Source organism: Pipistrellus hanaki, assembly GCF_964339955.1.
Source record: "Pipistrellus hanaki genome assembly, chromosome: 13".
Lineage (NCBI taxonomy): Eukaryota > Metazoa > Chordata > Mammalia > Chiroptera > Vespertilionidae > Pipistrellus > Pipistrellus hanaki.
This window is the reverse complement of record NC_140515.1, coordinates 53858498-53871865: the sequence shown is the minus strand read 5'-3', so window position 1 is coordinate 53871865 and position 13368 is coordinate 53858498. Positions and strand designations below refer to the sequence as shown.

General features: G+C 53.9%; 1 protein-coding gene across 9 annotated transcripts in view; it reads right to left on the bottom strand.

Annotated features, from left to right (window-relative positions):
• TRAK1 (trafficking kinesin protein 1) overlaps window positions 1–13368 on the bottom strand; it is a 91764-nt gene that overhangs the window by 26005 nt on the left and 52391 nt on the right. For all 9 annotated transcript variants that reach the window (XM_084902538.1, XM_084902539.1, XM_084902540.1 and 6 more), the window contains 8 exons: window positions 12051–12127; window positions 6396–6512; window positions 5524–5624; window positions 4923–5031; window positions 2969–3047; window positions 1847–1977; window positions 940–1014; window positions 242–379 (listed from right to left, as the gene is read on the bottom strand). In XM_084902538.1, the coding sequence (XP_084758664.1) occupies window positions 242–379; window positions 940–1014; window positions 1847–1977; window positions 2969–3047; window positions 4923–5031; window positions 5524–5624; window positions 6396–6512; window positions 12051–12101 (801 nt within the window). In that variant the 5' untranslated portion in view covers window positions 12102–12127. The remainder of the gene's footprint in view (window positions 1–241; window positions 380–939; window positions 1015–1846; window positions 1978–2968; window positions 3048–4922; window positions 5032–5523; window positions 5625–6395; window positions 6513–12050; window positions 12128–13368) is intronic.

The window sequence follows — 13368 nt, the reverse complement described above, 5'->3', positions numbered from 1 at the left end:
TCCATCTAGTTGCTACTAAAATCTCTCTCGTCAGAGCAGGCGGAGAAAAGATGAGCGTGAGAGGGATACTGTCTGTATCGTGTAGCTAAGAAGCTAAGAGGCCACCGGCTGGGCTCAGGAGCCCGAGGCTCGAATCCGATGCACGCCACAAAACGAGAGGCCACCCCCACAGACCAACCCCAGCCCACCCGTGGGTGGGAACAGGGGGAGGAGGGTCCCGCTCAGCAGCAGCAGCACGCACCATGGGGAACAGGCCCAGCGAGTGGTAGCGCCGGGACGTGGTGTTGGGCACCGTCTTGTTCCGCAGGTTCTTGAGCTCCTCCTGCGCCTCGTGGAGCATCTCCATGCACTCGGCGTACTTGTCCTCCAGCTCGCGCAGCTGCAGGGGGCCAGGGAGGCGTCTCGTGAGCACCGGGCACTGGCCTGGGCACCGGCCCGCGCACCCGCACAGCCCGAAAGACACTCTGTGCACTCAGAGCGGCCCCTGGAGCCAAGCGCCTGAGTCCTTAAGTTTCTGTTTTTTTTCTTTCACGTGGAGCATCCTTTCCGACTCCAAAAATCTCCTAAAACTCTGACCAGGGGCAACTGAGATTGGGGACACCCAGAACCGAATGGGGGAGCTCATCGTGACACCCGGGACTCACGGGTCTTCAAACGGACTCCCTTCACGGGTGTGCTCTGTGTCGCCTCTTACTGGACTGTTTATCGAGCGCCCGGGCACGCCTGGCCCCGAGCAGGCACAGGGCCCAGCTTCCCAGGCGCTCACAACCAGGAAGCGCATCAGAGGGAGTCAGCTTAGGAGTAAAAAACAACCTTCCGTTCAATAGAAAAATGGTTGTTGAGGAGTACACAACCCCCATCCCATCAGGGAGAGGCGGATGCCCCCGACCTGGCATGGGGGGGGCGGTGTCCCTGATGAGATGAGGGGGACCCGCTTACCTCGGCCGTGAGCTGCCGCTGGGCATCCTTCGCGGCCCCCAGGTGCTGCACGAGCTCTTCATTCTCCACCGCACACTGCAACGCACAGGCGGTCAGCTCCTCCTGCCCCCGGGGCTGCTGGGATACGCCCCGCTCCCCCAGCGACCCGGTCCCCCAGCGACCCGATCCCTTAGGACCTTTCCACAGGGTCCCTCTTACACCGGGGGACATGTCCTCTGTTAGAATTCTGTAGGCAGTCTTTCCCACATCCAAGCTCGTTCTCTGTGGCCCACCCCACCCCCACAGACAGCTGATCTCTGGGAGCATTTCGCCCCACGCTTCTAGCAAAGGCCAAACACGGGAAACCACCAGATTGTCTTCTGGCCGCTTCACCGTCAACCTAAAGGGGACACTGGCTGCTGCAGAACACACCGGTGCGGGGTGTAAAAACAACTACTACTAGACTAGATCCGTGGTCGGCAAACTGCGGCTCTCGAGCCGCATGCGGCCCTTTGGCCCCTTGAGGGTGGCTCTTCCACAAAACACCACGGCCTGGGCGAGTCTGTGTTGAAGAAGTGGCGTTAGAGGAAGTTTAAGTTTAAAAAACGTGGCTCTCCAAAGAAATGTCAATCGTTGTACTGTTGCTATTTGGCTCTGTGGACTAATGAGTTTGCCGACCGCTGGGCTAGATGATTCAATTCCCAGACGCCTTGCCTACAGCAGCTTTCGTAGTGAATCCCATCAATTTGAAGATATTCTGAGGAGGAGAGTGGTGGTGAGGAGTGTGGTATTGGAGCCGCTAAGCTCTTTCTCCAAAAGGCAGCCGCCACTCCTAAGACTCGAAGGGAAGGGCACTGACTCCCGGGTCAGAGGCCCGTCCCGATCCCAGGGCGGCCCCTCGGTGTCGGCCAGGAGAGCAGCTGCTTACCGCTTTGGCCTTCTTCTGCAGGTCGACGATCTGGGACAGCAGGTGCGTGATCTCCTCCTGCTGGCGGGCAGCGTCTTCCGTCTTCTTGGCCAGCTCCTCCGAGATGCTGGCGATCTGCACGTTGGCGTCCCCTTGGACCAAGAAACAGCCATCGCGAGGTGAAGTCAGACAACCCCCCATGCAGACCAAGAGAGAATGGGTTCTTGGTGGTCTGTACCAGGGAAAGCACCTCTGTGCGGAGATGGGGGTTGGGGGGTGGGGGGAGATGGGAAGCCGAGAGGACAAAGGAAGAAGGGACGTGGAGTGCCCGTTGTGCTGGACGGTGAAGCAAAGCAGAGCGGCTCCCCGGGCTCCTTCTGCCACGAGGAGGGACCTGGCTCCCAGCGGTGGCTCCCGGGCTCATGGTGAGGGCCCGTCCGCTGACCCAGGCTGCCTCCCCAGAGCAAATGAGGAGGCTCCCGGAGCCAGCCAGGAGGTGCCTCACCCCTACCAAGGTGCGTCTGGCCAAAACCCACTCTCCACCCTCGAACAGGTCCATATATTCCCAGGAACTCCTGTCGGCCCTGCTCTGGAAAGGAAACCCTGTCGTGCACAGCGCAGTTCCCTCGGCTGTTTCCCACCCACAGGCAGAGCCACAACTCATTTTCCTAGGTTTGAACACAGGGTGTGTTTCATTTATTTAGTGTGTTGCCGAAACTCAAGATATCCGGTTTACCACCTTTTCTCGTCTCAACTTATAATGGAAAGGGTGAAAAGAACTCTCGCCTCAACGTTCACCAATCAGATGGCTAGAGAGCAGTCTTTCCATATCTTCAACACACGGCTCTGAAGCTATGCCTAACTCGGCCGTAAAAATAATTCCAACGTTCCAGTAGGAAACAAAGTTAAAATTAAATGCCAGTGAGGCATTGAGACAATGTATGACTGACGACCTAGGCCCCCGATTTCTCATAAGTAGGGGGCGAGGGGTGCCACCACAAGACCTGGGGGACCTCTAGTTTTAAGGAAAATGCTCCTGAGCCCCAGCTGGCTGGGACACTGTACTTGGTCAGGGGACGCGAGCAGGTGCAGGAAGGAAAAGGAGGGAACAGGTGGGGGCGGAGGGGAGGGCCAGGAACATACTTAGCTCCTTCACGCAGTCGTTGACCAGCTGCTGCTCCTTCTCTTCGTAGGTGATGGTCTCCGTCTTCAGCTGGCAGGCCTGCGTGTGGACAAGCCCAGGTGAGAGGCCCCACACCCGCACTCGCACTCGCATTGCTGGGGCGGGCAAGGCTGGGTCATGGAGCCTTGGAAAAACTGCTCGCCTGGGTCTGGGAAGTCACCCTTCGGCATTCCCCCACCTGTCACCTGCCGCACCCCCAAATACAGTACGTCAATCGGAATCCCTTCCTGAGTGGGGGCATCTCAGATTCTCAAACCCGGAAAACATACCACTAGAGGGCGCCCCTCAAGGCCATGCGCACAAGAGCTGTACACCCCGCTTCACTAAGACTCTAAGAGCCATCCTGGCGTCCAGTCTGTCTGCCCGGGCCCACAGCCTGAACCCCTTGTGACTCAAAAAGTGCCTGGGACACGGCTCTGCCTCCCTTGGGCGTTCGAAGGATAGCCACAAGGAGAATGGCTAACACATCCTCCTACAATGTGCCGGGCGCTGTCCTGTGAGGCTCTAAGTTGGAGTTAAACCTCCTGCATTCAGCTGAGCAAAAACAAGGTCCAAGATGGAAGTGGAAGCATTAAAATCCAGAGGCCCGAGAGCCATCCCAGGACTCTGTGTAGCTTGCTCCTGGCTAACAACGTGGGAGGCGAGAGATCTGAACACCCCGGTTAGGCAGGAGGACCTGACCCCAGAGACCCCACCCTCCTGAAAACCCAGGGTGGGGGGAGGGTAGCGGACTCTGGCTGGGACCAAATTCCCTGGGCAGCTGCCCACGCACCTGCCCGCTTTCGGTGAAGACTTAGACGGAGGGGCCATTGCTGTGTGTGCCCAGGACTGGAGTGTCTACCTGGGAGGGGAGCACCAGACTCAGAATGGGGAACACTGGGCTCGTCTTGGCCGAGCCGCTGGCTGGCAGAGAGAGAGTTCAGACAGCCGCTCAGTAAACGAGGGGCTGGAAGAGGTGAGTTCTGAGACGGCATGACCCTTTCCTCGTGCCTCAGTGTCCCGCTCAGCCCAGACGTGAGGTTGTTTCCAACGTGTGGGCAAGTTCAAGGTGAGGAGCCAGCTCAGGTGGGAATCAGCCCCAATTTGACAAACAAGGGCCTGATAAGTAGGCTGCACCACACCTCTGGCTAGAGAGCAAACATGTACTGATACTTAAGAGATAAAAAACAAACAAAACAAACAAAAAAAACTAAATGTGCAGTGTTTCTAGGCAGAGACAGGGGGTGAGGGGAAACAGTGTGGGGTCTGGAGTCATGGAGACTAGCAAATCCTGGCTTTGGCATCCACTGGCATGCCGGGCCGTGGGAAATCCAAACTCCTGGCAGCCTGGGTCCCGTCTTCCCAATGGACACGAGACAGAGTTGCCAGCTTCCAGCCTGTGGTGAAGATTTAAAAAGCAACGCAGCTCTGGCCAGCGTGGCTCAGTGGGTTGGGCATTGTCTTGTGCACTGAAAGGCTGCCAGTTCCGTTCCCGTTCAGGGCACATGCCTAGGAGGTTTAGGGCTCAATCCCTGGCAGGGGGTGTGCAGGAGGCAGCCAATCGAAGTTTCGCTCTCACATCGATGTTTCTCTCTCTTCCTCTCCCTTCCTCTCTGTCTGAAAAATACTGTTTCCTGTCACCTGCGGGGACATGAAAATGAGGCCTTCACCCTGGGCCTCTGCGTCATGCCCGTAGAGCTGGAGAACACCATGGAAAGACCCCCTCCTACCCTGTGAAGGGGGGTGGGTTGCCACCCTTGGCCCTCCAGGCCCTGCATAATTCACCGGTGGGTCCGCCCCAGCCCGAGGAGGCAACCCCCGGCACAGGAATGAGCCGAGGTCCGGGTGGCTCTTACAGAGAACCTCCGAGAAGGGCAGATAAGGTGAACGGGGCCGCCGCCCTCCGTGAGAACCAGAGCAGGGTGCGCCCGTCACCTCGGATCGCAGTACAACGTTCTCCTCCTCCAGGTCCTTCAGCTTCTTCTGCAGAGAATCCAGATGGAAGTAATTCTGGACCGAGGACGACGACTCATTCCTCTTCAACCTGGGGAGGAGGGGAGGAATTAGGAAACAAGCACAGAGAGGTGAAGCAGCTCAGCCGAGAACACACAGCTAAGAAGCCACAGAGTCGAGAAGTGAATTGTGGACCATCAGGCTTTGGAGCCTCACGCCACTACCATGAGGCTCTGCAGGCTCTCACAGAAGCCCCCACACCTCCTGTCCCCAAGGTCCCCCCACCCTGTCACCTACTAACAGCAGAGCCCACCCTGTCACCTGCCAACATGCCAGGCCACGTCAGTCTCAACTGGCCAATGAACAAGGAGACCCAGGAAGAGGAAAGCAAAAAACCTGTCTCACTAAACACATCCCACTGAAACGGTGAGACGCTCTGTGCCAGGCACGGGGAGGTGCCTGGCTGGAGGAGGCCGGAGCGGCTGACCCGCGCTGCTGGGGAAGGTGGCTGGCCCTGCCCAGGCAGCTCCGGAGCCGCGGACGGCAGCCAGCCCGCGCTGTGACCCCGACGCCAGGGACTTACGGGGTGGAACACACGGACTCAGGCTCGCTCTCCTCCGCGGCGCTGGTGTAGAACTGGAGCAGCTCATCCTTCATGGACAGCTCATGCCGGAGCTGGGACACCTGCACAAACAGAGCCGGGCCCGTCACTCACCCCCACACAGGACCGTGTCCCCCTCTCAGGGACAGGCTTTAAAATTTAAACGTTCCTCCTTATAGCCCGGCCAGCGTGGCGCAGTGGCTGGGCGTCGACCTGAACCCAGAAGGTCACGGCTTGATTCAAGGTCAGGGCACATGCCCAGGAGGCGGGCTTGATCCCCAGGAGGGCCCGTGCAGGAGGCAGCCCATCAATGATTCTCCCTCATCACTGATGTTTCTGTCTCTCTTTCCCTCTCCCTTCCTCTCCGATCTCAATAAAAAAAATTATTTTAAAAACCATTGATCCTCCTCATAAGTGAAGGCCTTTAAATGATTTTGTTCTATTCGAAGAAAACAAACAGTTCAGTTTCATCCTCTTTGAGAAAAATACAATGAATTACTCTTCGGCAAAAAAATAAAAATAAATAAAAAATCCCTCTGCCTTAATTTACAATTTTTACTTTGGTATGGAGAAGAGGTGAGAGGGGACTAGAAGTTTCTAGAATGATGTCTAGATAGCTTAGCAAGTAAGCAGCTGGGCAAATACCCAGAGACATGGATCATCGTACCACATGGGAGACGAGGCCCCACGGTGGGAGGAGGCACAGGGAACAGGAGCATTCTGTGTCCGGGCGGCCACTCGAGAGCAGGCAGCTCTGGGCTCGGGGCTTGGGCGAGCCCCCGAGGGCCTTTCCGAATGGGACCCTTCCCCTCACTCCGGACCGCGCCTGCGGCCCCGCCGCCCCAGCTCCTCACCTCCTCCCGGATGTGCTCCACCTGCTCCTCCAGCAGCTCGTTCCTCTCGGTGAGGGTCTTGTTCTTCTTCAACAACGACTGGCCAATCCGAGCAGCCAATTCTAAATCCCGCTCTTTCTGTGGAAGGCAGAGGGAGAGCAGAGATTAACAAACAAACAAACTCAGGCTTCCTGAAGGTGCCCACGGAGCTCCGTGCCAATGGAGGAAAACAAGGGCATTTAGAAAGAACCAAGGGATTAATAATTCACCAGCCGTTCACCAGCACCGGACACCCGCTCAAAGAGGTGTACACTGTGCCCACGTAACGTGCAGGAGCTACGCAGACCCCAGCCCTGGAAGGAAACCTTGACCTCAGATGAACACAAGTGTCTGCTCCAACAGGAAAAACCTGCTTCCGAATCATTTCTCTGCAACTGCTTTGGGTATTTGTGTAGTCACCGGATCACCATCTCTCCGGGAGGCCTGAGGGCTGGGCTCCCGGCACTACCAGGTGTCAGCACATGGAAACACCCAGTGGCCAGCTGCTGGGTGAATGAACGAACGCAGAAATCCCAGAGTGTTTCTATGAGAGAGCCATGTCCGGGAGGCGACCTCTTCGGCGCATGTTAAGCTGGAATTGACCCAGTGCCTTGTATTTGCCTCCTATGACTCAAAAATGTTTCTGGATACCCTGAAATACAGCAACACGTTTCTTTTACTTTATGGAAGACAACTTGGGCTTTATGTTTTATATATAATTATTTCAGAGAGGAAGGTAGAGGGGGAGAGAGAGAGAAACATCAGTGATGAGAGAGAATCATTGATCGGCTGCCTCCTGCACATCCACTGGGGATGGAGCCGGAACCTGGGTATGGAACCATGACCTCCTGAATCATAGGTCGATGCTCAACCACCCCTGAGCCACACTGGCCAGGCGAGGCTTTATTTTTCTAAAATACTTTCAGGATGGAGCAGCAAAGCATAAAAGTTGCCCTCCTTCAGAGTCAGAGGTGTGTCCCTGACACAGACACTTTTGTTGGTTCAGCGGGTGACATGACTCAGAGCAGAGCAGGGCACCGAGGAAAACCTGCGGGGCCTGTCCAGGGGCACCTGCCTTTCTGGGAGGAAGCTGTCCCCGGTCAGTGGAGACAGTGGGCGGCCGCCATCGCCAGACGCAGGCTCCCTGAGCCCGCTGGAGGGGCTGTTGGCCACGGGGTTAGACTCAACTCGCTCACGCTTAGGTGGCAGTTGGCACAGGGAGGAGACCTCTGGGAACGAAGGTAATTCCAGAAGCCTGTGCTAATTACTCTGTTCACCTGGCGTGAAGAGCAGGGGAGTGGGAGCATGCGGAGTGGCAACATCAACGGAGCCGTAACTGCCACCCCAGAGGAACTGCCTCGCACGCCTCACGCCTCAGACTCTGAGATGTTAAGACAGGGCACCGTCCCCTTCAGGATGAGCCTAGGGAACCTCGTGCCCCAACGAACTGCTCGCAGGATAAAAAGCAAGCAGATATGATGACAGGTCTGACGGACACCTGGACTGGAAGTTCAAACCCTTCTTTAGAATAAACATCTCTCTGTTAGCTTTCCTGCACCAGTAAGAGTATCTTCCTTCAACGGATGGAACTGTCCCCAGGTCTCATAAACTGGAACATTATTTAGGTTTTTGCACAGGCACTGGCTAAGCCTCAGCCACATTGTATACGCACATTCCACTACAAACAAGTCAAGCAGAAACGGTAACAAGGAAGACCGGCTGGGAAAGGCAGTGCTAGTGCAGGGGGGAGGCCAGGGCCCAGGAGGACCAGGAAACAGGAAAGGGAAGAAGAGCGAGTGGGCGGGAGCTCAACAACCACGCCCCTCGCCCTCCGCATTACACGCCAGACCTCACCTGGCCCTGCCCCACTGACCGGAGCCCTCTCTCACCTCCTCTGCACCAAAAACCTAATCCGTATAGGAACATAAAGAAAACTCTGCCAGGGGGAGGGAAGGAAGAGGGAATAAAAGGGCAGGACACTATAGTAAAAAACAGTTATGGATGAAATGAATACAACAACAAAAAAGGTACTGTATGCAGTGCCTCTGGCTTCTCTTGACGAAGGTGGCAGACTGGCTGGCTGTCTCGTGGAGAGTTCTAAGAACGAAGAATCTCCTCATTTCTTCCCACCAGCCAGCAACGTTTTACTTCTGAATCCAGGGAAGCAGCTAGGAAATGGCCAGTGGGTTCAAACACGGCGAGAAGACAAGACTACCGCTGAGCAACTGGAAATACGCTCTCACAGAACGGGTTCTCTCAGACCCCGGGAAAGGTGGCTGGGTGGACTCCTCCGACTGCTCCCCCGCCTCTTCCCAGCCAGGCTTTGTTTAAAAACACCAAGACTTGTGTCTCAGCCCCTTTCACCAACGAACACAACCCTGGAGCTGGAGAGCTCCCTGCCCCCCACACCAGGCAGCTCACGCACCCCAGTCACCAATTTTAGGATGAAAAGCGAGACTAAGGAGCCCCGGGAATAACCCTCCGGGGAGGAGGCAAGCTTTGCCCGGAGCTAAATTCCCAACAGCAGCAAGCCGGGCACGCTGTGAATCCGGTCCCCTGCACACCCAGATGCAAACGCCCCACACTGGCCCTGCTCCAGGCCCTGTGCACCCTCCTCCCCGCCTCCACCTCCCAGCACCCCATCTGCATGCGGCGGGCGAGCAAACCAAAGCCAACGATCGCGGTGGGAGGGGAGGGAACCAAAGCCGAGACAAGCTCACACGGTCCAGGGGTCACATGCCTGAGCAGTGAGGCGTTCACCAGGAAGCACGCCTCTTCCACAGAAAGGCGGCGCTCAGCTGTGATTCTCATCGGGCCGGGGGAAGAACCGCAGGGACGAAACGCTCCGAGACGCACGTCCTCTGGCCAAGAGCCACCACCCATTAACCCAGGCGGCACCATGGCCACCCGGAAAACGGCCCACGGCGTTCTCTTCAGGAACTCGGTGATGACACCCCACAGCGTGCTCTCAGCGCACTGACACACAGTTAGGAAATTCGCCGGGAGGAGTGAGCTACTTTTTTTTTTTAATATATTTTTTTGATTTTTTTACAGAGAGGAAGGGAGAGGGAGAGAGAGTTAGAAACATGGATGAGAGAGAAACATCCATCAGCTGCCTCCTGCACACTCCCCACTGGGGATGTGCCCCCAACCAAGGTACATGCCCTTGACCAGAATCAAACCTGGGACATTTCAGTCCTCAGGCCGATGCTCTATCCACTGAGCCAAACCGGTCAGGGCGGAAGTGAACTGCTTTTGACCAGCATCTGCATACAGGCTGGAGCCCCAGGCTCCTTGGGAAGAGCACCAGAGCGGAGCGGATGTGGCCAATGGGGGCCCGGCACTGCCAGCTCACACTGCGCCAGAGCCAAGCCTGCGGGCAGGGCCAACCCCCTGAAACACATCCCTTGGCTCATGGTTTTAAAGTATAAACGCCCCAGTGACATTCCACTAACAGTGTTCCCCAAAACTACATTCTCAGAGTCCTGAACCTGACAGCCAAAGCAACAGTCACACCTCCTGTGGGAGGGGCCGGGGCTGGAGAGCAGCCCTGCTGTCCAGGGTACCTCTGCTCCCCTCAGACCCAGGTTCCTGACTGGACAGACTTGGAAACTCACTGGGAATGGGGCGAGGAGCAGTGGCTGGAAACACCCCGGATCTGGACAGGATCCCTGAGTGCTGGCATTCTCAGGGAAATGGACACAGCAGAGAGGGGTCTGTAACAGACCAGTTCCAAAAGCCTCCCACTTGGCCAACACCAGCCACCAAAGTGGTGGTGACTGGAGCAACCCAGAAAGCCCGGGCCCTACCATGCCTCACCGCCAGCCCTGTCACAGCCAAAACCCCTAACACCACCCATTGGGGGCTGAGTTTGTACCTTCTCTGCCGTGCAGGTGGTCAAGCAGGTCTCGGCTCCTGCCCCCACGCCACCCGCCTGGGCCTGTGAGTGGGTGGCCCGCAGGAGAAAGGGGGAGAGGGGTCGCAGGGCAGGTGAGCCCTCAGGAACCCAGAGGGAACCCATCTCAGATTCTCAGAGCAGATAGGAGATGCTGGATGTGCAGAAGGGAAAAACACAGGGAAGGAGAGGCAAAAACTGGGGTAAAAAGATGCCCCCCCCAAAAAAAAAAACCCACAAAAACACAACTCTGGTTCTCACTACTGCTGCTTGCTCTTGTGTCTCAACCTTGTCCCACTAGTGGCTGAAAAGGACGACAAAGATTCCAGTGTCTCAACAGGGGGGTGAGGGCATGACTAGGGGGGAGGGAGTTGTGACGTTAATGGGGGAATAAGGTCACATATGTAATACCTTAATCAATAAAGAAATTAAAGATTGGGGGGGGGGAAGATTCCTGTGTCTCCCACATCCTTCTATTCTTTTCCTGGAGAAGGGCTAAGGAGTGGTCACATGACCCCAACTCATTCTCGATTCCGGAGCAGAAACAAGGGTCTTAAGGTGCCTTAAAGGGCTGGTTTTGGGGTAGGGGGTAGGGATGGTAATATTTAAAGATGGGCACTTACTCAACAAACACATCCTAAGCACCTGCCATGTTCTGGCCTGTTCTAGGCATGGGAATACACACATTACACTCATCTGAGTGCCGGGAAGAAACGGATAAGACCGTGTCTCTAACATGCCAGCAGCTGGTGTGAACCTACATAAGTTTTCCTAAGTTCTTCCTGCCATGCTTATTTTGGTGATCGCCACGTGACTCTACCTAACAATATCCCCTTAACCTGATGTAAGTAAAAAAAAGAATACGTTACAAAGATACGGGTCATGATATATCTTTTCTGATATTTTTTGGATACAACTGAAAACATATTGTGGGAACATACTTTAAGGGTTTTTAAAAATCTGAAACTGGGTATTCTAGCAAGTATTTCCATGCTTACCCAATTCTGTATCATTCATACTAGCACATTCATTGTAAACCCTAAAATACCATAAGTAAACTTACGGCCACAAAGAACTACAAAGCTATCAATACAAAAAATAAAGCCACCAAGTGATCCCCTGAGAAGGCCCCATTTAGAAGATTCTGCGTGGAGACTTATAATAATGCATCCTTTAATCAATATAAATTATAATCGGTCAATTATAAGCGACCCTCCACCATCCAGAACTGAAATATCATGGCTGACATGTACACATAAGGAACTGTTTGACATTGACATTGGGTCTCAAAAGAACTGGTGGCCCAGAAAGAAACTCACTACAGACTGATTCACTTGCCTCTCAGCATAACCATTATTGCTTGTCTTATTTTCGGTTCTTATAAGTGTATTTCTAGTAGGACATAATCTCACTAATCCAGGGGAAACGATGAACAACATAGACTGATAAACAAAAACAGACCCAGAGACAAGGAGGCATGGATCAGACTGTTGGACCTCAGAGGGAGGGTGGGAAGGGTGGGGATAAAGGGGAGAGATCAACCAAAGGACTTTTGTGCAAACATATGAGAATAACCAGTGGTCAAGGATGACAGGGGGAGGGGGCATTTGTGGGAAGGGGTGTGGGATGGGAATGGGGGAATGAGGACAAATATGTGATACATTAATCAATAAAGATGTTTTTTAAAAATAAAAAATATTTTAAAAATTATAAGTGACCCTTTCCCTTCCCCTGAAACTTACCTCCTCAAGAAGCCGAGTGACAGCGTCAATGTCATTGTATGTCTTAGTCATCTGGCCAACTCTTTCAGCACATAAAACTGCAAGAAATAAAAATGACAATGATCAGTCAAGAAATAACAGGTGTTAGTGAGGATGTAGAGGAAAGGGAACCCAGGTGCGAATGTAAATTGGCGCAGCCACTACAGAAATGCAGGTTCCTTAAAAATTTAAGACTACAGCTGCCATAGGACGTTAGCAATCCCTCTTCTGTGTACCTGCCCCAAAAATCTGACAACCCTTGTCTGTAAAGATATATGTACCCTCTGTTCATTATTTATAGTAGCCAAGGCATAGAAAAAAACAAAACAAAAAACTAAATGTCCTTCGACGGATGACTGGATAAAGAAGCTGTGGTACATATACACAATGGAATATTACTCTGCCATGAAAAAGGTGAGATGCTGCCATTTGTGACAACATGGGTGCATCTTCAGAGTGTCACTCCAAGTCAGGCAGAAAAGGACAGGAACCGTTTCACTCTTAGGTGAAATATAAAACAAAAAAAGCAACAAATAAACAAATAAAACAAACTCACAGATACAGACAACGGAATGGTGGCTACCAGAAGGGAAAGGGAGTGGAGGGAGGATGAAGAGGGTAAAGGGCGTCAAATACATGGTGACAGGAGACTGGACTTCAGGCGGTGAGCATATAATGGAATATACAGGTACTGGGTTCTAAAGCTGTACACCTGGAATTCATATGACGTTATTAACCAAAGTTACCCCAATAAGTTTAATTTTTAAAAAGAACACAAATGACCATGAAACTACCGATGACCCATCTAAACAAGCAGTTTCAAAACTGTGCCTGCATATCAGGCACAAAGGGACGTTGGATTTGCCAAGTTCAACCCACACAGCACTCAGCACCACCCAGTTTCATTTCCCAGTTCCAGGGAAGAGACTGCAAAGCTCTGAGTGGGTGAGCGAGGCGCGGGTGACCTCAAATTTCTGCAAGGCCTTGACATTGTGTGTGACATACTTAGAGGCCGGAAAAGGCACTAAGTGGACAGGGATCTGGCCTCATACAAACTGAGCAAACTAAAATGGGTCAGCAGCGCAGCCACTAAAGTTATCACCACCAAGACCAACAGGAATCACACACCATAGAGGCCTCACAAACCATAGAGACCCAGCCCCAGGGACAGAGAGGGATCCATCATAAAGCAGCTGTGGGTACAATCACTAAACAACAGTCTGAGCTGGTAGTTTCATGATGGCACAGCCCTCCCCCTTCCCCTCCTCTTCTCCAAACGGCCTAAATTCTAAGGCTTTGC